Consider the following 23867-nt stretch of genomic DNA (forward strand, 5'->3'; position numbering starts at 1 on the left):
ACACTATCGAAGCAGTGTAATTGCGTGAGATCGCTTTAGTAAGTGTTTTTTTTACCAAAAGGATTGTTTGGCTTGGCACCAATACAGATACGTATGTGTAGACTAATCACTCAGCCAGGCGATCAGTGGGCATATCCTGGCATTGTCCCGTTGAGTGTGTTTGATGGTGTCAGTCCGCAGGCTCCAAGTTGTGGACAGAAAGGCATTCTTTCCCTCTTGTCTGAACCTGGCAAGGGGAGTGGACTTAAGAGAAAGCCTATGAAAGTTGGGTTGGGTTCAGTCTTTGCTATAAAACTGAGCTTCCAGTGGGGCTGAAATTCTTCTTAGTTTAGCCAATGCTTGACCATCACATTACTTTATAATGTCCGGACTCTGCGAGGTCTTAACGTCGTGATTTGGGATAGTGTCTGCTGTTTCTGGAGTCTGGAACCATGGAGGTATGAGTACTTGGAGTTTATAGAAGTAAAAAAAAGGGGTTTTGAAGCAGGCCTAACATCGCACACAAAATAACACGATCTTTGTACATCAGACAATAAAGATATTAGTTTAAGCTGTGATGAAAATGAAAGCATATATGTTTATGTGTTCCAGGACTACATAAAGAGATATTTGCGAGGAATTTGGGTTTTCCTGCAGCTGACCTGTGAGTATTATATTGGAGAATATCCAGTTTCGTTTCTATCTTTACACCCAAAAAGTGACATATGTTACGTGCTTCATATGAAATCTCTTATAATTCTTCTTCAGCACACATCGGCATATCTGTGTACTCTGTTTGTGTGTGTTCAGCTTGTCTAGCGAGCATGACAGGGAGATGCAGTCTGTTTGGACGGCACCACGTTCACACATTCGATGGTGTTTTGTATGACTTTCCTGGAGACTGCAGCTACCTTCTGGCTGGGGACTGCAACCACCACTCCTTCACACTGCTGGGTGAGTCACGCTCAAATTCAATAAAGAGATTCAGAAAAAGATTTGAATTTTAATAGTGTGCCAGGCTTATCTTGTGTAGTTTAGTGTGTAATGCCTCGTTGATGCAATATGTTGGCTTTTGGAAACTGTTTACAAGTCATCTTCACTTTTAATTTTCTGTCTTATTTGGCGAAGTCTGCCATGGTGGTGGTACAAAGTAGTAACAGTGTGATCAAAATGTGCTTTGGATCTGCAGGCGACTTTCAAAATGGCAAAAAAACTGGAGTCACGCTATTTTTGGGGGATGTCTTTGAGTTGCACCTTTCTGTAGACGGACGGCTCTCACAAGGAGAAAAAAGGTAGCACACTAGCGCTGTCATTCAGCATTAAGTTTGTGTGTATAAATATTGAAAGCTCCTTGCTATTTTGCTTCTGCAGGAGCTTGATTTATGCCGTCTTTTTTTTCTAGGCTGTCACTGCCCTATGCATCTCACTCTGTGTTTGTGGGCTCAGAGCTCGGCTTTTACAAGCTCTGGAGTGAGGAGTTTGGCTTCACTGTCACCATTGATAATGCTGCCAACATCGCCTTGACCCTGACCAAACGCCATGCAAACCACACCTGCGGGCTCTGTGGCAACTTCAACTCTATGACTGCCGATGAATATACTGCTCAGGAAGGTATGTGCGTGCTATACAGCCCACAAGATGCAACTGTGAGAAGAGTGAAACTAGGGAGAGTTTATTATTACTGGAATAGAGGAAACGATTTGAGTCACCAGCACTCAGCAACAGGAAGAGGAACAACCGAGTACAGGAAAAGATAAAGTAAAAGAAAGCAAAAGACACAGTTGTGGTAGGATGAGATTAAGAACAAATCTGTCAACTTGTTTGTCTCTCTGTCTGTGCGTGCCTGTGTATTTTTCAGGATTCCTAACAGAGGACACTTATGACTTTGCAAATTCGTGGGCAGTGAAGGGAGCTGATCAGTCCTGTCAGCGTGTGTCAAATCCATCAAAATCCTGTAACACAACAAAAGAAACTTCCACGGTGAGAGGGTAGTTAACACAAATGCACATGTTTAGATAGTAGGCGTGTCATGATATCTGATGTGTAGACACAAGTCATTAAATAAAAGCTTTGTACATTTCTCCTCACAATAAAAAAGGTATTTTACAGTGGTTCACTTCCTAACAAAGCACCTGATATTTCTTTGTGTGTATTATGCTCTAATTTGTCTTTGTTTCTTTTACTGTTAATATGCAATAGGTTATATTTTTTTGCACACACAGAAACTCATAAAGATTTGTAAATAAACATTTTTCTTTACAAACATATAATGTATATTTTAAAATCAGGTGGGTTTTGGAGTTAAAGTGCCAACTATAACCCCCATTGTCTTTGGTTGATGTCCAAATACATATTATTAGTCTCATTTACTATTCTATCTCTACTTTTAACTTTTATTCGACAAAGGTATAAATTGTGCTTAAATGTCTCATATTGTATCAGATCTCTGACTTAGGATTTTAGAAAGACTTGGCATTTTTAATACATCTGTTCTTTTTTATAAAGGCATTTTGGCTTTCATACACAGGATTAAGGTTCAATATGCTCAAATGGGGACGACAGCCCAGTCTCTTTAAAAAAACAGCTGGTAAGCGGACAGATCTGACAGGTGTGATTGCAACTCTGTAGCCTGTGCAGTCTTTGTGGGTGAGCAGATACGAAATAAAAACAGTTGGATTTTGAAAGAACATTTTGCACATGTGAAACACCCACATGTGAGAAAACTGTACAAATTTCATGTTAGTGTGAAACCATAGGATCCTATCAGCATCTCCTTCAGTTCACTACAAAACTGATGAATATGTATTCTTTCACTTTTATTCAAAATCTCAGTTTCTATCATTATGATATTGCCATTTTCACAATTTTCACCCACCAGATGTTAATCCACTCTTCCTCTTTTTTTGGCATTTAACATATTTTCTGATGAAGTTTCAGACATGGTTTCTATTCCCCATTTATTCAGCTGCACAGGTTGTTAGACCTAAAAAGAGGCAAACAACTTATTTTCTGCCTGTTTGTGCTTATGTGTAGATTTTGTCCAGCTGCAGCGTGTTGCAGACCTCTAGTGTGTTTCTCCACTGCGCCCACTTGGTCTCTCCCGAACCATTCCTGCTGCTGTGTCAGGAGGAGGCCTGTCACTGTGATCAGACAGGGCCCGAAGATTGTTACTGTCCAATCCTGCTGGAGTATGCTCGCACATGCCACGCTCATGGGATACTTCTTCGCGGCTGGTCGCAGGAAAGCCAGTGCTGTGAGTTTATTAGTTTATTAGTTCTATAAAATTAACAGCAGGTTCTAACATGACATGCATTATTTATATATGCTTTTCTTTTGTGTAAAGTCCCCAAATGTCCAATTGGCATGCAGTACAGTGAATGCACCAAGTCTTGCTCTACAACCTGCCATAGCCTCAACATCCAGGAGGTCTGCAAGGAAGAGTGTGTTGATGGCTGCACGTGTCCTGGTAACCCCTCGCTCACGATATCTCTCTCCTGTCTCCGTCTTACTGTTTCTAGTAGTAACATGGCATGCATGTGTGTTTCAGCTGGCAAGGTTTTGGATGGTAATCGCTGTGTTGAGGTATCCCAGTGTTCCTGTGCGCACATGGGAAAACATTTCCCACCAGGAGCCACGGTCTCTCAGGACTGCAACACCTGGTGAGAAAGCAGTGCAGGCGCAAATACACAGAAATAGTTACATAGAAAATATGCTTCCTTCAAACAAATGTCTCTTTTGTGCAGTGTGTGTCGTCACGGTTCATGGGAATGCACCAATGAAGGCTGTCCTGGTGAGAGAGATGAACAATAATACACACTCACTAATACTTTCGTTTGGGAAATATAATCCTCATTTCTGATGTCATATCCTTGTTGTTGGTGTGTAGGTGAATGCTTGGTTGTTGGCCAGTCTCACTTCAAGAGCTTTGACAACAAGTTCTTCACTTTTGCTGGCCACTGCCAGTATCTGCTGGCAAAGGACTGCTCACAAAATGAGTTTTCTATCATAATTGAAAATGTACAGGTAAAAGTGAGCTTTGGTTTTCAATGCAAAATATAATATAAATTTGGAATTTGGAATTTGTTCTTGCACTAACTACACAATTACACAAAGAATGACCCTGTTAGCGTTCTGTCACTCCCGTGTTGCCGGCTTTTCATCATTTACAGCATTTAGGTTGCTTTTTATCTTTCAGTGCGCTGATGATCAGGATGCTGTGTGCACACGCTCAGTGACTCTCAGTCTGCCCTCTCTGGAGGACATGACAGTCAAGCTGAAGCATGGAGGAATTGTTTCTGTCAACAGCATGAACATCCAGACCCCAATGCATAACGGTATGCTACTTTAAAGTGCATTTAAATGACCTTTTATGCATATAAGTTAAGTAAATATACCTGTAAGATGGTTATCCATATATGAGAGAAGCACTCTGACAGATTTCAGAATGGCAACACATTAGCTCTAACAGCACAGCTCTGCTGAGTACTTGCGTGAGTCGTTCATTAATATTAACTGATTTTAACCAGGCAGTTTTCTACGTGTGTCATTTGACAGGCCGTTTACATATCCAGAGATCTGTTCAGTCTTCAGTACGTGTAAAGTTTGGTGAGGACTTTCGTCTGGACTGGGATGGGCGGGGCCGTGTGCTTTTAAAGGTTAAAGAAGTTGTATATCTTAAAGATGTTTCCTTTCAATAACCCCTGTATGAAAAGATGGGGAAAAAACTATCTTGAATTCTGTCTGCCTCCACAGCTGGGTCCACAATGGGCGGGCCGGACCTGTGGACTGTGTGGTAACTACAATGGTAACCAAGGTGATGATTTTTTGACTGGTTCTGGGCTGGTTGAGGCTATTCCTCACTCTTTTGGCCAGGCTTGGAGGATCAATGGAGACTGTGAATCCACTCAGAAATTTGAAACTGATCCATGTGCCGTTAATCCGAAAAGAGGTATATAAACCCACACAGACAGACATCACTCCAGTAATGACTTAACACTAATCTTACGATACCTCGATACCAGTGCGCTTTGCAGAAGAGGCGTGTGCAGTGATGATGTCAGACGTGTTCAGTCCGTGCCACTTTCTGGTGAATCCCGGTCCGTTCCAGCAGTTCTGTCGTTATGATGTGTGTGCGTGTGGGGACGGTGAGGAGTGCCTCTGCTCGGCTTTGTCCGCCTATGCAGCTGCCTGCTCAGCAAGAGGAGTGCTGCTCAACTGGAGGTCTCCTTCGCTCTGTGGTAACTTTTAGATTGGACCTATTTACAGTTGATCACTCACTCACTCACACACACACACACACACACACACACACACACACACACACACACACACACACACACACACACACACACACACACACTCTCTCTCTCTCTCTCTCTCTCTCTCTCTTTCTGGCTCTTTCTGTGGTTTATTTAGAATCATTTTGTATGCATTTTTATTTATAGATCATTTCATTTTCTGTAATATTTTTAGATAATTTTACAAGCATGTCCTCTGCAGGATCTATGGTTTTCATTTATGTGTATGTTAGGGTCACCCTAAAATCTTGAGACTTTTGTGAATTTGAAGACTGCTTTGGATTACTGTCTTATTGTAGACATCATGTTTTTTTTTTAAGTTTTGGTTTCTTGACTGAATTTGCGGAATTTTACTGGAAACTATTCTTCCTCTTCCTGTGCAATGTTTCCTGTGCCACTGTCTGCTACAGCAAGCAGAATATATCCTCCCCCATGTTGGCAAAATGTTTCTTTCCTCAAATGGTGCCATTTCTTTCTCCTGATATATTTTTGTGGTTATTATGATTATTTAAGAACTAAATATGACATTGTTTTTCACCACTAAGTTTCAGATTTTTGTGGATTACGTGAGAGTGCTATTTATTTTCTGATAATGTTTCCATTCAGACCCGGTTTGTGCATTAGTGCTGCACAGTTCAATAGTGCAATATCTCTAATGGGTTAGTGAGAATAAATGACTAATCCTCCCTGATATGGTGTTCACAGCTCTGGAGTGCACAGGAGGACAGGTGTATGAGGCATGTGGGAGTGTGTGTGACCGGACTTGTGGTTCTCTGTCTGGCGCTGAGGCTGGCTGTGAGGGGGAGAGGGTGTGTGAGGAGGGCTGTTTCTGTCCCACTGGGAAGTACCTGAGTTCCTCAGGTGAATGTGTGACGGCTGACCAGTGCACCTGCCTGCATGATGGACAGCTCTACCAGCCTGATGATGTCTATGCAGATCACAACAGTATTTGGTCAGTGACTATGCATGCTTATGCAGAACTTTAAACTCTAAACAGCTGCTGTGGTTTACTGTTTTATCATTTTTGCCATCTTGTCTTTGCTTATGAGTGCAGCTACTGTGAGAAGGGCTCCATGCGGTGTAGCTCCACTGAAACGTCTTCATTGCTCTCTGACCTCTTCTATGATGATGACCCAGCACCATCCAGAGGTATAACTGAGTGTTTCAGTTCCCGAACCTTTTTCATGATAATGGCTAGTAAAAAACAAGCAGTTCTCATTAATAGTTCTCATTTGACAGTTGAACCCTGAACAACTTGATCAGTGTGTCTCGGGCAAATGTTTGATTTTTGTCATGAAGCTTGCTTGATTGTTTTTTTTTTTTAAATTAATTCGTTTTTTTATGTATCCAGAGCGTCGGTCAACACAGTGCCCTCCTCCGCTCATTCGCGCAGAGTGTAATGCAGGAGAAAAGGGTCTGGAGTGTGCAAGAACCTGCCAAAATCTGGATCTGCCTTGTGTCAGTCTTGCTTGCATCCCAGGCTGCCTCTGTCCACCTGGCACTGTAGGTGGTTTGTTATGTTGTGTGCATGCTGTAAGTAACAAAGTGAACATATAAAGTGATTTGATTGATTAATCAAGCTGATTTCAGGTGCGTCACCGCAGAGAATGCATTACACCGGAGCAGTGTCCCTGTTACCATAACAACAGGCCATATGCAACAGGACAGACCATCTCTGTGGATTGCAACACCTGGTAAAATGCTTGTTAATATATTTGTCCATTAAAGGAAATACCTCTACTGTGTTTGCTTAGCAGGTGTCCTGTTTTGCAGTGTGTGCAAGAACAGAAAGTGGCAATGCACGGAGAAAGTGTGTGATGGTGTGTGCCGCACCGTGGGGGAAGGGCATTACATCACTTTTGATGGCTTAAAGTACTCTTTCCCTGGCCTCTGCCAGTATGTCCTAGTCCAGGTAAGAGACTGAGAAGGACTTCCAAAAAGGGCGCCAAAGTGAACTGCAGACTATGAAGTACATGCACTCTTTGTTAATCAGGTCCTGTCCTATCTTTCTCTACTTGCACATATCAATAGGATATGTGTAGTGGGGAAGACGGTTCCTTTAGGGTGCTGGTGGAAAACGAGGCCTGTGGAATTGTGGGACACCGCTGTGCAAAAGCTGTCACAATCTTCTACCAGGGAGGGTTAATAATAATGCAGCATGGAGAGGTAACACACAAACATTCATTTATACTGATTCACATCAACACATGCAATTTATTAAGTGATTTGTTGTATTAGTGCAAAGTCCAAATGGATTTATAATCTTGTAACATGTGAAAAAGTGTAAAACTTGAAATAATGTCTTTACTCTCGAGAGAGGCTATTAACCAAATATGTTGTTAACGTTAACTTACTTGAATATTTATCTAAAGACTGATATTCATTCATTCACAAAATTCATTCTAGATGTTTGGCTTTTAAACATTATATTTATAATTTAGGCATTTCAACAGTACAATTATTAGTGGAGGCTGTGTCATGGTCCTGGGCAATGTTGGCCCAGTATTCTTAGTTTTCGTGTGTTTTGTATTTTGTTCTTTATTTATGCCTTGGTTCCTAGGTTGTTCTGTTAAGATTACCCCCTGTGTGCCCCTCTGTGTATCTGTGAACCCTCGTTTCCCCTCCTTGTGTTTTATTCCATGTTTTCCCCAGCCCGTTATGTCTGTGCTCTCTCTCTCTTGAACCTCTGTGTACTTCCTGTTTTACTTTGACAGTCTATCGTCAGTATGTGTCATGTTGCGTCCCCCTCAGTTCAGTGTCGCGTTCTCCGTCATGACTGTGTGCCCCTCCGTGTGTCTCCTCGTGAGTCAGTTCCTTTATGACTTCCCAGTTTAGGTTCATATTATTTTGTATCGCCTTCATCTTCTGTCAGCAATAAAGCTGTATTTTGAGTTCAGTCCTGTTTTCCCGTGAGTTTGCGTTTGGGTCCTCATCCTGCCTGCACACAGCCTAATCATGACAGGCTGTGGCTCAAGAGGTACAGCAGGTTTGGAGTCTTCTCCCACCCCCATTCTCTGCGGCCTGCTGGAGCGGGAGGGCTAGTAGGAGGAGTTGGCCGTCCGACTGCGGTCTGGGGTGTGGGGCCTCCCTGCTGCTGCGGAGTCGGGGTGGTCTGCCTCTCCCCACCGCAGGGAAAAGGGTAACACCACCTGGGTCTGGGTGCAATTCCCCCCTCCAGGGGCAAGGGTACCTAGACCCGGTTTGTAGAGTACGCTTGGGGAGTGTGATTGTGTGTACAGCGTCTCTTTATGTCTGTCTCCACGTTGGTTGAGTGTAGAGTGAGTGCATATGAGAGCATGAGGGTGGGAATGGATGTTTGTGTCTGTGTGTGCCTGTATGTCTGTGTCTATATGTCAGGTTGGGTATCAGACGCCACCTCTCTGGGGACACCTCAGGCCCTCCAAGGTTTGGAGGCCTATCTCCACCCACCACCACTTCCCCTGCCGGTGGCGGACTCCCTCAGGTGTCGGTGTGTTGGTGGTTCTTTGTGTCTGGGGGTGGGCGTCCGGGTACACACCGGCTCACTCCTTGGCGGCCGCTTGTCGGGGCCTGGGGCCTGGGGCTCGCTCGGGCCCCTTTGGAGGTGGGGTGCCCCCGGCCTCTCGGCCTAGGGCTCGGTCACTCAGGCGCAGCTGGGGGCCGGCGGAGCTCACGGGCGCGTCACTGCAACCCCCCCTGGCTTCTGCTCCGCGGCTGCTGAGTGAGCCCTCATCTGGGACTCTCCTCAGCTCTTACTGGAACAGTGGCGCGGCTGCCCCTCTGTTGGTCTTCCATGGTCTCTTGTGTTCTGGGGGCCTCTGGATGTCTGGAGTTTTGATCTCCTCCATACCCGCTTCACACCCTGGAGGACGGGGCTGTGGCCCCCCCACACTCCCTAGCAGATCATTACATGGAGAAACCTTTGGAATGCAAGCATGCTGATCCACACAGGTATGCACACATGGGTATTCACAGACGCGGACTAAAGCTTTCTTGGCTGCTGCCTCAAAGCACACTGTGCGCTGTCTATCTTGCGTGCTGCACAATATCGTTTATTACTTAGTAAATACTGATATCTATGACTAGCTAGTTTATTGTGATGGTGCTTTGTTTTCTCTATTATTATGTTGCTCTTTGTTGTTTGCTGTCTCCTCTGTTTGTTTGTTTGTTTGTTTGTTTTTTTTTTCTCCATACAGGTGACCCAGGAGTTTTTTTTTTTTTTTTGTCTCTCTTCCCCCCCCTTCTCACCGTCTCTTCTCCCCTTGGGTTTTCTTTCTTTCTCTCCCCCTCTCTCTCTCATTCATTCCCCCTGTCCTATTTATTAAAAAAAAAAAAAAAAAAAAAAAAAAAAAATGACAAAGGATGAACTGAAGCTCTGCCATCACGTAATGTCGCATACTGCTGTTTCTGATGTCATTTAAAAAAAAAAAAAAAAAAAAAAAAAAAAAAGAGGTACAGCAGGTCATCTACAAATCGGAAGACTGGTGATTTGAGCTCTGGCTGCTCCAGTATATATGTATACAGTATACAAAGCACTTAAACACCAAAAAACAAGGTGCTTGTGTGAATGAGACATGTTGTCTAAAGACCCTTGAGGGCTCAAGTACAGTAGAAACATGCAGTTTGATGCAAAACCACAAACTGCCTTGTATATTTCAGCAGTTAGATTCAACTAAAAGTTTTTTTAGTGTAATGTAAAGCAGGACACAAGTACATTTATAACTTGTGTCCTGCTTTACTCAGACACTCTGCAAACGAACTTAGTCAAGTTGTAAGCTTTTGAGACTTGACCTCTCAGTATCCCAAATGCACCTGTAATGATGACCTTTCTGTCTTTCAGGTGAAGATGAAGAGGCCGGTGCCGCAGGGCTCACAGGTGGAGATTGTCCAATCTGGTCACTTTTACACTCTGCAGCTGGGGAAACACATTTCCCTCAGCTGGGATATGGGAACCCGCCTCCTGGTTCACATCTCACCTGAATACAGGGTACTGATGTATTATGACTAATTGTGACCGCTTGAATCTTTTTCATTTTAGTCATAATATAAAATATTAAATATTATTGCGTGTAGGGTCGGGTGTGCGGCTTGTGTGGTAACTTTGATGGGAATGTAAACAACGACTTGATGAGCAGTAACCACCAGCTAGAGGTGGATTCTTCACACTTTGGGAACTCCTGGAAGGTCATTCCCAGCTGTGCTGATCTCACAAAGGTAAAGTCTAGACTTAAAGGGCTGGCTTGCTGAATGGAAAAATTTATATTTTCTCTCTACTCATAACTAATGTTAGGAAAATCTGCTGATGTTTTGTGTGTCTAAAAGAAAAAATATGTCACTATCAGTAGCTTAAAAATCCTATATCGGATGATTTCTAATATTTAGATCTATCTCTGAGCATTGTACTTCACCAGGACTGTTTGTGGGCTTACAGGGCTGAAAATTAGATTTCTTTCATTGTCAGCGTTATTCATTATATCCCACCGAGAAACATTAAAAATATATTTAGATCACAGTGACTGATCTACTTGAAAATCTCTGCAGGCAACCAACTCACAGTAGTGTAAAACTAAAATGAATCATTCGCATACATTTTTTATGTTATTACAATGAAATCAAGTATGGTGACGATTGCAGTTCTTTGCATATATTTCAGTAGTGCACTGGCACAGAATAGATAGAGACATTCTACAAGAAAATTCACAAAGAGATAAACTATGTCGCACCAATTTGCTGTTTTTATTTTATGTGTGTAGATACCTGCTCCTTGCACCGACAACATTGTCAAACTGGTAACAGTGGAGCAGTCGTGCCGTATCCTCACTGGTTCCCTCTTTAAAGAATGCAACAGTCAGGTGAGCAATTACAGGCAAACTTTAACTGATCAAGTGAGATGCTTTGGGTTTATACTCTTTACCCTCTACCTTTGCCTGTGTGTCTGTAGGTGGATGCAGAGCCTTATGTAGAGATGTGTGTGGAGGCAGCATGCTCGTGCCCATCAGTGGGTGACTGCCAGTGTTTCTGTGATGTTATTGCCGCCTATGCACAGGCTTGCTCAGAGAGTGGTGTATTCGTCAACTGGAGATCAAATGATCTTTGCCGTGAGTATGAAGAATTCATTATGATATAAAAAACACAAGTCATAACTGCTTGACCAAACTAACAAAAATAATTGAAGTCCCATCTAGTCGCATCTAGTTTTTTGTGCTAAAAGTCATGATTTTACTCAGAATATCAGAATGCAGATTGCACATTTTTATCAGTAGTCTAATATCACAATTATTATAAAGTTATCTTTATAATAATAAAGTTATTTTTTTGTAGCTAAGTGAAATGACTGAAAAGTGCATGCTACAATGTTCTGATTCCTTAGCACTGAGCTGTGAGGAGCTGAATCCTAGAATCCCAGGTGTAGGGGAGGAGTTATGTCAGTGGAGATACAATACCTGTGGTCCTGCCTGTCCAGTCACCTGCCAACATCCAGATCCCCTCCAGTGTTCGCTCACATGTGTGGAAGGCTGCCATGCCTACTGCCCTCCAGGTATCAACAAACACTAAATGAATGCTTTCAGGATTTATATATCGCACGAATATATTGTGGGGATTTTTACACTGACTTTGATGTTCTTAGGACAACTCCTGGATGAGGTGGCCATGCGATGTGTTGAACCCTCTCATTGTCAGGTGTGTATGCATGAGGGTCAAAGAATCTCCCATGGGAACAAGGTCATCCTGAATCACAATGACCCCGACCAGTGCAGGATATGGTAATACTTCATCACAACATTTCCTTATGAGTTTGAATATTTCGGTTTTCTGCTTCTCACCAGGCTTGGCTTACATAGAACCGAGGTTACCCTGGTAACCAAATGTTTGGTGATGAATGCTTTGCAATTATATTTCATGATGCTTTGTTGTTTCTTTACTATAGTCATTGTGACAAAAACACATTAAGCTGTGAAGCGTGTGCCTCCTCCACCATGTTCACAACTCCCACACCGACGCCCACCTATGGCACCTTCACAACAATTCCCTTCACCACGTTGATGCCTGAGGGCACGTGTGACCGTGCCATGGACCTAGCATTCTTACTGGATGGATCAGAAGCTCTGACTGAAGATGAATTTGAGGCTGCAAAACAGTTCATACTTGGGGTGGTTGAACGATTCCGCATGGGCTCAGCTCACACTCGAGCAACAGTGCTACTCTACCACTCTGGAGTCAAAACATATGATCTGCAGGTAGTTAAACACTGCACGCACGTGTGACTCAGCAAGTGGGTATTTTTGCACAAAATATGGAATATCTGCAAAATCTGTCTGTAAGGAGTTTAATTTTGGTGTGTTCATGAGTTTTGGTTGCGTTGATACAGAAACATGTGATACACATGTTTGTGTTGGTGTTCTAACTATCAGTAATTCATGTTTGAGTAAAATAAGAATGAAAAAGATTTTAAAGTGTTATTTCTGCTGTAATCAATCCAGTCAGAGTTAATACACTAAAAAAACATAAATTTGTATATACAGCCTTCTAAATTCAGCAAAAAAGTGGAAACTAAAATGCAACAGGAAGCAAGTGGATGCATTGAATAATGCTGATGACTAATCAAGCTTGGTAAAAAGCAGCTTTTTTGGCTCACTGAAACAGATTCATAGTAAAAGTCTACATGTGAATACTTGATCTACTATTTTTCCTCCCTCTCTTATGCCTCTAGGTTCAGAAGTGGATATTTAAGAAGACTGTGCGTGAGCTTCATTACACAGGAGGAGATGCCGCTTTCATGGATGAGGCCGTCAAATATCTGGCTATCAACATCTATGACAAGAACAAGCGTGAGAATGCCGGCCGCATTGCCATTATCTTGGCTGCTAGTCCCAACCCTCGCCCTATCCGTTCCATTGTAAAGATGCTCCGAAAGAAGGCCATCACCACCCTGACAGTGGCACTGGGTCCTGGGGTAGATATGTCACAAATTACTGAAATCTCCAAGGCCAATCCTGATAACAGGGCCTATGTGCTGAGCAGCACAGGTGAGCTGCCTGATCGGCTGCTGGAGCTGACAGATTACCTCTGCACCTTAGGAATGGAGCCCGAGGTGGTGAAACCTCCAGCACCAAAGACCACAGTGGGTAAACCTCAAAAGACCACGACCACCACTTCCCCAGTTCTTCATCTGGAGACAAAACCCACACGGCGCCTCCCCAACACTCCTGAAGCTACAGCACCGTCTGGCCTATCGCCCACTACCACATCGCCATCTGTTCTTTCTCCAACCAAAGATGTAACATTTATCATAGAAGGCTCTGATGCTGTTGGTGAAATAAACTTTAACAAGTCGCTCCTCTTCCTGGAGGAAGTTATCACAAAACTGACAGAGGAGGAGGAGTTGATTCGCATCACTGTGATCCAATACTCAGTGACAGTCACTGTGGAGATCAGTCGGTGGGAGATAAGGCAGCACAGAACCCGCCTGCTGGAACGCCTGAGGGAGGTTCGTTGGAGGGGTGGTAGTAAGACAAACACTGGAGCAGCTATCACTACCACTTTTCAAGAAATGGCTACGGTCCAGCCTTCTCTTCGTCCAACCCCACCTCAGCTGGTTTTCCTTGTGACAGAAAACCCACCAACTGACACAGTAACGCGCCCACCATCTACCAGCGTCCAGACTCATGTGTATCCCATTGGTGTTGGACCAAAGATACAAGAAATGGACTTGATTCAGTTCAGTTTTCCTCAGCGTCCATTAATGGTGGAGGACTACAGCCATCTGTCTAGCGTGGTCCACCGCATAGTCAACATCACACGCACCACAGTCAGACCCCGCTCACCAACACTGCCACCACTAGTTGTCCCAACACATGCCAGCTTGCCAGTCTCAGGTACCATAACAGAAATGTTTATTCTCATCAAACAGTCCTCAGGGATTTCTTAGTCTATATTAACTTGGAGTCTTATATTTGCACAGTGCCGTGTAAGAAGCCTCTGGATGTGCTGTTCCTGCTGAAGTCTGGAGGGCAGCTTGAGGACATGAAGACATTTGTTAAAGCTTTTATCAGTAATGCTGACATAGGTAGGTGTGATGCAGCTCTTATATGCAGATTTTTCTCACTGGTGTGTTGTTATTAATTTAGTTTGCAATCACTGTTTTTAGCAGGGGTTTTTTTCTTCAGAAATGCAGCATGTTTAAGGGCCAAATAGGCTCTAAGAAAAATATTGAAGTATGTCTTTTTCCCCAACTGATATTTACCAGATTTCCATGAGAACAATACAGTTACTAAATTGCTTTAGTTTATTCGTGTTAGATCAAATCATATATATATTTTTTAGCATTATTGACCTTGAAAGAACAATATTACTCATGTTTAAATTATTAAAGAAGCACCTTTCTACAGTGAGTTCTGTGTTTGTATGTGTGCAGGGCTCAGTGGCACTCTTGTGAGTGTTGTGCAGTATGGAGACACCAACACAGCAGAATTCCTATGGAGTGATCAACAGAGCAAATCAGACCTCCTGAGGATGGTGGAGAGAATTACTACAAGGACTCCTGCAGCCCCTAAACTAGGTAAAGGAGCTTGCTTAAACTAATATGCACACATATTTAGACAGATGCACAATCACATGCAGTCATTTTTCTCACTTTTTGCAGGGTCTGCATTGAGATTTGCTGTGCAGACATCGATCTCACCAATCAGTGGTGGAAGAGTTGGTGTAGCCAAGGCTGTGGTGATGCTGGTGATGGACAAATCAACTGATGATGTCGGGGAAGCAGCTAATGAGGCACTGGCAGCAGGTAATTAAATCATCATTAACACACTGGATACCTCAGTAAAAACTTCAGTTGGTATGTTTCCATCCTTCATCTTCCTCTGTTATAGCTGCGGTGTAGCTTCACTGATAAGATTGTCTTCCCTCAGGTGTATCAGTGTTCCCAATTGGGATTGGACCAGACTATGACAAGAGTGAACTTGGAGTGCTTGGTCGCCAGGGCAACCAAGACAACACTCTCCATCTGAACAGCATGGATCAGTTACTGATGTTGCTGACTCTGGACAGGAGTTACACAGAGAGAATCTGCAGAGGTGCTTACAGGCAGAGACACATACATTAAATCTTCATTACATAGCGATGATAGAAATTGACAGTAATGGAAATGTTATGTGCTCTGTTATATATATATTTTATTTATTTTAAAATTGTATGTATTTTTTTAGCTGGTCCACCAGGAGTGTGTGTTGATGATAATGGAAATGAGAGAAAGGTGAGTACTGTCTGCTAGATACAACATTAATGTAACCTTTTACAAGATTTACTTTTAGCAAATTGTGCATTTCTCTCTACATGCCTTAGCCTGGTGAGTCATGGCTGCTGGAGGATGGCTGTCACTCCCTCCTCTGCCACCCCAGTGGGGCGGTGACAGTACAGAATCACAAAGTCAGCTGTGACAGATTGGAGCCTCCAGCCTGCAGAAACAACATGCCACCTGTTAAAGTCCAGGAGACTTGCAACTGCCACTGGGAATGCCCTTGTACGTACATCCAAAGGATCCAATAGCCTCTTAGGTCTAGTCCATCTATATAAAGTGTGGACTATTTGTGTACTTGCTGTTAACAATGAATGCTGGGAGCTAACATTCCTTTCTATTTATACTAAGTGTTAATAGAGCACAAGATTCTGGCTCCTGTACAAACACATGTTTTCCCTCCTGCCTCAAATGTATTGACAGGCATGTGTATGGGCAGCTCCACCAACCATGTAGTGAGGTTTGATGGCCTGGCACTTAGGCTGGATGGGGAGGGTTTGTGCTCCTATACACTTCTCACTGTCAGCAGAGGCTCCAGTGAAGGGTCAGAGGTCAAACTCCACACTGGACCTTGCCAAGACTCGGCAAACTACCACCAAGTCTGCATGAAAGCCATGGAGGTGATCCATGGCTCATATAGGGTGCTGCTGAAGGATGACATGACGGTAAGATATATGATATATGTTATGTTTAAGAAGTCTGCATTAACTGTAAGGATTTGCTCATTTATTTTGCATATGTTTATTTGAGCAGGCCATGATTGGAGAGGAAGAGCTTGCACTGCCGTGGCGGCACTCTGGCATTGAGCTGGTGCGTTATGGCGGAGTGATGCTGCAGCTGAAATCGGATCATGGCTACGTTCTGAGTTTCACACCTCAGAGCAATGAGTTTACCATCACATTACTCAGCTCCACTACGACGGGGCACACTGCTGGACTTTGCGGTAACTTATATTAAGAGCCCACATTTGTCAAATATATGACAAAAGTCAGCATGTCTCACCCAGTGGCTTTCTGTATTTGTCTTTTTATTCTGATAACTGCCCCAAATATTGTTTTATCAGGTGGCTGTGGGGAGGAGAAGTTGAATGTCCTTTCTTTACGCAATGGCACCTCGACCACCGACCAACCAGCTTTCATCTTAGACTGGACTGTAGCTGTAGAGCACGGTGTGTGCCTGCCAAGACGAAGGGCGGTGTGTGCATCTGGAGCGGCGATGGGATGTCAAGCTCTACGTTCCGAGGTGTTCGAACCATGCCATGCATATATTCCCGTTCAGGTTTTCCTCACCAAGTGTGAAGAGCAGGCATGTGAGGAGTCAGATGTGTGCGAGCTCATTTCAGCCTATGCACGCCTCTGTAGACAAAGAGGTGTGTGTGTGGACTGGAGGAGCCCTCACCTCTGCCGTGAGTAATTTTCTGATTTGCAGACGAGTTTATCTTCTACTCCAGTGAAAACATTTTAACACCTGAGCCTAGATCTAAACTTAACACTGTTCTGTGTTGCAGCGTTACAGTGCCCGAGTTCCATGGAGTATGATGCATGTCGGACAGGTTGCATGCAGGACTGTGGTAGCATACAGTCATTGCCAGGCGACTGGTCGGTTGCTAGGAGTAACGAGTCATCCTGTATGGACACGCCGACTGAAGGCTGTTTCTGTGCTGAAGGCACAGTTTTGAATCAGGGACGGTGTATACCGCCAGAAGCATGTGGACAGTGTGTTGACCATCATGGGCACACATACACGGTGAGGCACAAAACAAGAAAAGTGTGACTGAATCTGCTAGGAAGCAGTGACGCAAAATCAAGTTCTTAGTTAAAATAAATAAACACATATGCTGTTGGAATACTATCAGGCAAACACTTAGAGAACAGGTTAGAGACTAAAATGTGATTTGATTGCCCTCTAGTGTTTATTTCTAATATGACCAACTTCACAACACGAGCCTGGTTTTGTCTGTGTTTGTACAGTATATGCAGAGTTGGGTACCAGAAGAGAACCCATGTTTGATTTGCATGTGTTTGGATCAGCAACGGATCAACTGCACTGACCGGCCCTGCAACGATGTCAGAAGTCAGAAACCCTTCTTTTGCTCCTCATTATGCTCTTTGCGTCTGCTTTTGTAGTGTTACTAAAGAAGAAGAAGAAAAACTGCCATCTTTTTTAAATTAATCATGTGTGTCTGTTTGTAGCTCCAGTGTGTGGACCTTGTGAGGTCCTCAGAAAGAAGACAGAGTCCAAGTGCTGCCCAGAGTATGAGTGTGGTATGTAAAAAAGGATAGTCTCTATTTGCAACAAGGAGCAGCTTTACTATACTGTGTGGTCAGTCACTCAGTGTAGTTATTAAATTATTATGGTCCAAATAGCTCAACTTTAACTCCTAATAACTAATAACATAGTTACTCCTAATTCATTCCCCAGTATCTATCCTCATTTTTTTATACTTTGTTGGATAGTGTTACCAAATGTATATCATGTGTCCAACTTGCAACACACTGAGCCATGCTGTCACTTTCCAGTTTGTGATCTAGTGAGCTGTTACCTGCCTGAGGTTCCCCGCTGTGAGGACGGTCAGACTGTGGTCCTGAAAAACCCCGGGGAATGTCAGCCTATACACGAGTGTGGTAAGTCATTAATACATTCTCTATGATGCTCCGGCCCCACGGGTAAACACACACATAGTCATGAAACAGAGCGCATGTTGACACAGCCGTATTCACCTCTTTTTCTGTCTCAGTGTGCAAAAAGGAAGAGTGTCCTCTTCAAGCTCCCCCCAATTGTACACCACATCGCCATCTGTCGGTGAGAAAGACAAAGTGCTGCGACGTGTTTGAATGTGACTGCAGCTGCCAAAACTCCACCCACACCTGTCCCACTGGGTTCATCACGTCCTCCACTACCAACGATTGTGGGTGCACAGAAACCAACTGCCTGCCAGACAAGGTGAGTGTATTTTTGGATTCAAATCTGAGTGCAATATGTTTGTTGTTTGTCCTGCAAGCTTTATGTCCTCTGTGTCTCTAGGTGTGTGTGGTTGGTGGAGTGGTTCACTCAGTGGGGAGTGAATGGGAGCAAGGTTGTGAGAAGTGCATCTGCACCGAGCTGCAGGACAAAGACACGTCTCTCCATGTTGCACAGTGCAAACCGCCTGTTTGTGACCGGGCCTGTCCTCTGGTGAGATTCACAGAGACACCAAAGACGCATATTTAGCTTGTGCTTCTAAAGTGATACATTCCTATATATATTTAATATGTATTTCAGGGCTCAACATACACTTCATCAGAAGGAGAGTGCTGTGGAAAGTGCACACCAACCAGCTGTGTGGAGTCAGGGGGAGAGATGCGAGGGGACACACTTATCAGTGGAAAGCTTAGACAAGTATGTGTGTGTAGAAATCAGACATGCCTGAAGGATATGTGCAAATAATTATTGCTGCATAATTATGAATCTCAAAGTGTTTGAGTCAGTGAGGGACAAGAAGTCACTCAGCAAACTGCTCTCCATCACTGACAACCCATTGCACCAACTCCAGTCCACTAGAGAGCCAGCAGAGCTCCTTCTCCACCGGACTTATTAAAGCCGACTGCCATAAAGAATGCTTCAGGAAATCCATCCTGCTATTCTCTATAAAGCCGTACAACATGTCTCCTTTTTGTACCACTATCAAACCTAGTGTACATGTTATTCATTAATGCTACAATGGCTTGCAAAAGTATTCGGCCCCCTTGAACTTTTCCACATTTTGTCACATCACAGCCACAAACATGAATCAATTTAAAAAAAAAAAAAAGGAATTCCACGTGAAAGACCAATACAAAGTGGTGTACACGTGAGAAGTGGAACGAAAATCATACATGATTCCAAACATTTTTTTACAAATAAATAACTGCAAAGTGGGGTGTGCGTAATTATTCAGCCCCCTGAGTCAATACTTTTGCTGCAATTACAGCTGCCAGTCTTTTAGGGTATGTCTCTACCAGCTTTGCACATGTAGCAACTGAAATCCTTGCCCATGCTTCTTCGCAAAACAGCTCCAGCTCAGTCAGATTAGATGGACAGTGTTTGTGAACAGCAGGTTTCAGATCTTGCCACAGATTCTCGATTGGATTTAGATCTGGACTTTGACTGGGCCATTCTAACACATGGATATGTTTTGTTTTAAACCATTCCATTGTTGCCCTGGCTTTATGTTTAGGGTCGTTGTCCTGCTGGAAGGTGAACCTCCGCCCCAGTCTCAAGTCTTTTGCAGACTCCAAGAGGTTTTCTTCCAAGATTGCCCTGTATTTGGCCCCATCCATCTTCCCATCAACTCTGACCAGCTTCCCTGTCCCTGCTGAAGAGAAGCACCCCCAGAGCATGATGCTGCCACCACCATATTTGACAGTGGGGATGGTGTGTTCAGAGTGATGTTAGTTTTCCGCCACACATGGCGTTTTGCATTTTGGCCAAAAAGTTCCATTTTGGTCTCATCTGACCAGAGCACCTTCTTCCACATGTTTGCTGTGTCCCCCACATGGCTTGTGGCAAACTGCAAACGGGACTTCTTATGGTTTTCTGTTAACAATGGCTTTCTTCTTGCCACTCTTCCATAAAGGCCAACTTTGTGCAGTGCACGACTAATAGCTATCCTATGGACAGATTCCCCCACCTGAGCTGTAGAGCTCTGCAGCTCGTCCAGAGTCACCATGGGCCTCTTGGCTGCATTTCTGATCAGCGCTCTCCTTGTTCGGCCTGTGAGTTTAGGTGGACGGCCTTGTCTTGGTAGGTTTACAGGTGTGCCATACTCCCTCCATTTCTGAATGATCGCTTGAACAGTGCTCCGTGGGATGATCAAGGCTTGGGAAATCTTTTTGTAGCCTAAGCCTGCTTTAAATTTCTCAATAACTTTATCCCTGACCTGTCTGGTGTGTTCTTTGGACTTCATGGTGTTGTTGCTCCCAATATCCTCTTAGACAACCTCTGAGGCCGTCACAGAGCAGCTGTATTTGTACTGACATTAGATTACACACAGGTGCACTCTGTTTAGTCATTAGCACTCATCAGGCAATATCTATGGGCAACTGACTGCACCCAGACCAAAGGGGGCTGAATAATTACGCACACCCCACTTTTCAGTTATTTATTTGTAAAAAAATGTTTGGAATCATGTATAATTTTCGTTCCACTTCTCATGTGTACACCACTTTGTGTTGGTCTTTCACGTGGAATTCCAATAAAATAGATTCATGTTTGTGGCTGTAATGTGACAAAATGTGGATAAGTTCATACTTTTGCAAGCCATTGTATTTGGAGTATTTGCCCTACTGCAAAAAAATAAGTCTTTTTTTTTTGTCGTTTCTTTCACTTTATTTTTTATTGTCTTATTTTTTCACTGCTGCATATAAATTTATTACTACCTCACATAAGAAGGCATTCATCTTTCTATCGATCTAATTCTCATCTCTGTGTCGTCTTTAGGTGGGTGACAGATGGAAGTCTCCAGATAATAAATGTGTCTTACATCAGTGCATAAAAGTCAGAGATGAGGTGTTCATCTCTGCTTCAAATGTCAGCTGCTCGATTACGGATACTCCATCCTGCCCACTGGGGACTGAGTTACGCTGTGACACCGAGGACTGCTGCCCCCGCTGCCACTGTGGTAAACACACATACACACATAGACTTACTCAGAAGGCACACAGACAATCCAGTGCACCGGGTTAGGAAACTGCCCTTTAGCTCGCAAGCGATGCATGAATCATCAAGCTTGCATTCATCTAACTTTCCCTTCAGTCAAATCATCCACACAGTGTTTTCATAACAACTTGCAGTTGCAGTTTATGTCCAACAGATGACTCTGGTGTCATCCCAGAGATTGTTATCCTGATCTGACCTTACACAAACTGGGGATTGAATTACTTTTTAACAAACGACTGTGGAAATTATTTGTGCTTTTCTCTCTGCAGCTCCTGTGAACGCCTGTGTTCTCAACCACACGCTGATAGGGGTAAGTCATTCAGAGAAGTAGTAGCTGCCTTGGTATAAAAAAAGACATTTGGAAATGATGTTTTATTTTGATATACTGTATATGTGTTTGTACAGGCAGGGGAGCAGCTGATGGTTGATGCGTGTACACGCTGTCAGTGTAGGATAGTGGATGGTCCAATCAGGAAATATGAACTGTCCTGCAGGAAAACAAGCTGTCCCTCTTGCCCCATGGTAGCCATCCTCAAATTATTTTGTCTGTTTTAACTCTTGTCATTTCTCATCCTCATCATAACCGATTAATACAATCACAAATCCACATTCCTTAATTGTCTGTTCGCATTCCTTCCCTGCTCATCATTAAACTGTAGCCACATCATCTTTCCATGATTCACTTTATTCACAAAGGTAAATAAGATGTTTTTTATTTAGAAAACAAAATCCAGGTATCTTATGTCTTTGTATTTGCAGTAGTAAACTCCCAATGTCTTTTTACATTAATGGACACTTAAAACTAACCTCCACATTTTTAGGGGTACACTCTGGAGAAGGAGGAAGGTACTTGCTGTGGTCGATGTGCTCCCACCGCCTGCTTCGTTCAACAACCAGATGGAAAACTCATCAGTGTGAAAGTAAGTCCTATGCAAACAAGATGATACCACGCTACAACTTCTGTTGTCTATTCTATGCAGTGCTATAGCTTATAATACTCTTTCATGCCAGTCGTACTGTTCGTGGCTACATACTGTAAGAATGAATCGTGTTCTTTCAGGTCAATACGACGAGCGAGAATGGTTGCACCTCATATACATGTGGTCTGAATAGTGAAGGAAATCTTGTGCTGCAGACCAAAGTGACAGCCTGCCCGTCTTTTAATCGCCAAGCTTGCTTAGACCAAGGGGTAAAGCTCTCATTGAGCGCACAGTATTCCCTTATCTATACCTTTTCTCCCAGGAATGTATGATAACATTGTCTCTCCTGTTTTTACTTTCCCAGGGAAAAGTCAGTCAAATTGGAACAACCTGCTGTGAGACGTGTGAGTTGAACTGTTCCCTTTGCAAGAGCAGTAAATTATCTTTTTTTTTTAATTATTTGGATCTTAACAATAGTGTGTGTGTGTGTGTGTGTGTGTGTGTGTGTGTGTGTGTGTGTGTGTGTGTGTGTGTGTGTGTGTGTGTAAAGGTACAGAGCCAGAGTGCCGAAAGACAGTGGGAAGGCTCGACTACATCAAGGTGGATGACTGCCAATCAGAGCACCAGATAGACCTGTACTACTGTGAGGTAAGATACACAGACACACACACACGCACACACATTTAAGAATGATTAAATCTTTTCCCCTGTAGGATTAACCTGCAAATTTGAGTGAAATCGTAACACTGTCCCTCACCATCCTGTCCTTTCTGTCTCCCTGTTGTTATGTGTACCCTTCCATCTGTCTGTCTTTCTGTCTGTCAGGGCAAATGTCGCAGTAAGTCCATGTACTCCCTGCAGAGGGCTGCTGTGGAGCAGGAGTGCGTTTGCTGTGCTGCGGTAGAGACAGAGCCTCTCAACGTTCCTGTCATGTGTGCCAATGGCACTCGTAGCCACCACACAATTCTGTCTGTAACCAAATGCGACTGTCTGTCCAGACACTGCACCTAGAGAGTGGAAGAAAAAGAATAGAAGACAGAGATTATAAAGGTTGATGCTTTGTGTTTATCCAAGAAAATGTAGCAGTATTAAAAAAAACTACCTTGACAAATAGCAATAAAACAAACTTACCTGTTTCTGTAAGCATCACCTTTTGTGTGTTGTTGTAATTTGATTATTTCTGTTGAAATGTATTCATAAAAACTACTGTTTGTTAAATGTTTGTATATAAACATGTGACATTTACTCTTTCACAGCGTTGCAGAATAAGTTTAATATACATTAAGTGCGAATCCAGAAACACCATGTTGCTCAAAAAGTGCAACTTTTACACTTGGGTGTTTTTTGTTTTTTTTTACTCAATTTAATTCAGCGCTACTGTGTCTTTACTGAGTTGCATGAAACTAGTGAGGGATTGGACAGTGAGATACAAAAATAAAACCGCTTTTCAATACGTTGCTCTTTAAAAACTGCCCCAAAATACACATGATACATACAATTCGTGTGACTGACTACACATCAGTATAACAAGGAAGTAATAATAAAAGTATTACAATAAATAATGCTTAGAACACTATGTAATGTACTCAAGGGAGCCAGTTTTGCTTTTATTTTCAATAGCAGGAAACATTCACTATGAATTTTTATGTCTTTTTTTAAGACCTTTTACATCTCCACTGCAGGTAGTTGAAGCAGGACAGTTAAAGTCAAAATAAGTGC

General features: G+C 43.2%; 1 protein-coding gene across 1 annotated transcript; it reads left to right on the forward strand.

The window, feature by feature from the left end:
- Window positions 1-218: 218 nt before the first annotated feature.
- Window positions 219-23562, forward strand: vwf (von Willebrand factor). The gene is made up of 53 exons (XM_085412135.1): window positions 219-437; window positions 592-643; window positions 790-933; window positions 1169-1271; window positions 1382-1590; window positions 1838-1959; window positions 3013-3232; window positions 3323-3445; window positions 3527-3638; window positions 3723-3769; window positions 3866-4002; window positions 4175-4313; window positions 4534-4634; window positions 4732-4927; window positions 5001-5216; window positions 5982-6228; window positions 6331-6425; window positions 6628-6779; window positions 6867-6970; window positions 7050-7188; window positions 7308-7442; window positions 10096-10242; window positions 10329-10469; window positions 11009-11107; window positions 11197-11353; window positions 11626-11793; window positions 11884-12019; window positions 12184-12493; window positions 12967-14131; window positions 14218-14322; window positions 14671-14814; window positions 14899-15042; window positions 15167-15331; window positions 15464-15510; window positions 15600-15777; window positions 15976-16217; window positions 16306-16495; window positions 16616-16957; window positions 17060-17298; window positions 17523-17625; window positions 17745-17816; window positions 18072-18176; window positions 18290-18495; window positions 18577-18726; window positions 18814-18930; window positions 21010-21190; window positions 21498-21538; window positions 21634-21750; window positions 22050-22148; window positions 22289-22417; window positions 22513-22552; window positions 22699-22796; window positions 22974-23562. The coding sequence occupies exons 1-53, from the start codon at window positions 432-434 to the stop codon at window positions 23157-23159; spliced, it is 8562 nt and encodes a 2853-aa protein (XP_085268261.1). The 5' UTR covers window positions 219-431; the 3' UTR covers window positions 23160-23562.
- The last annotated feature ends 305 nt before the right edge of the window (window positions 23563-23867 follow it).

Source organism: Rhamphochromis longiceps, linkage group LG7 (assembly GCF_057381845.1).
Source record: "Rhamphochromis longiceps isolate RC_006_pf linkage group LG7, R_longiceps_female_GT1.1, whole genome shotgun sequence".
In the NCBI taxonomy this organism is placed as follows: Eukaryota; Metazoa; Chordata; class Actinopteri; order Cichliformes; family Cichlidae; genus Rhamphochromis; species Rhamphochromis longiceps.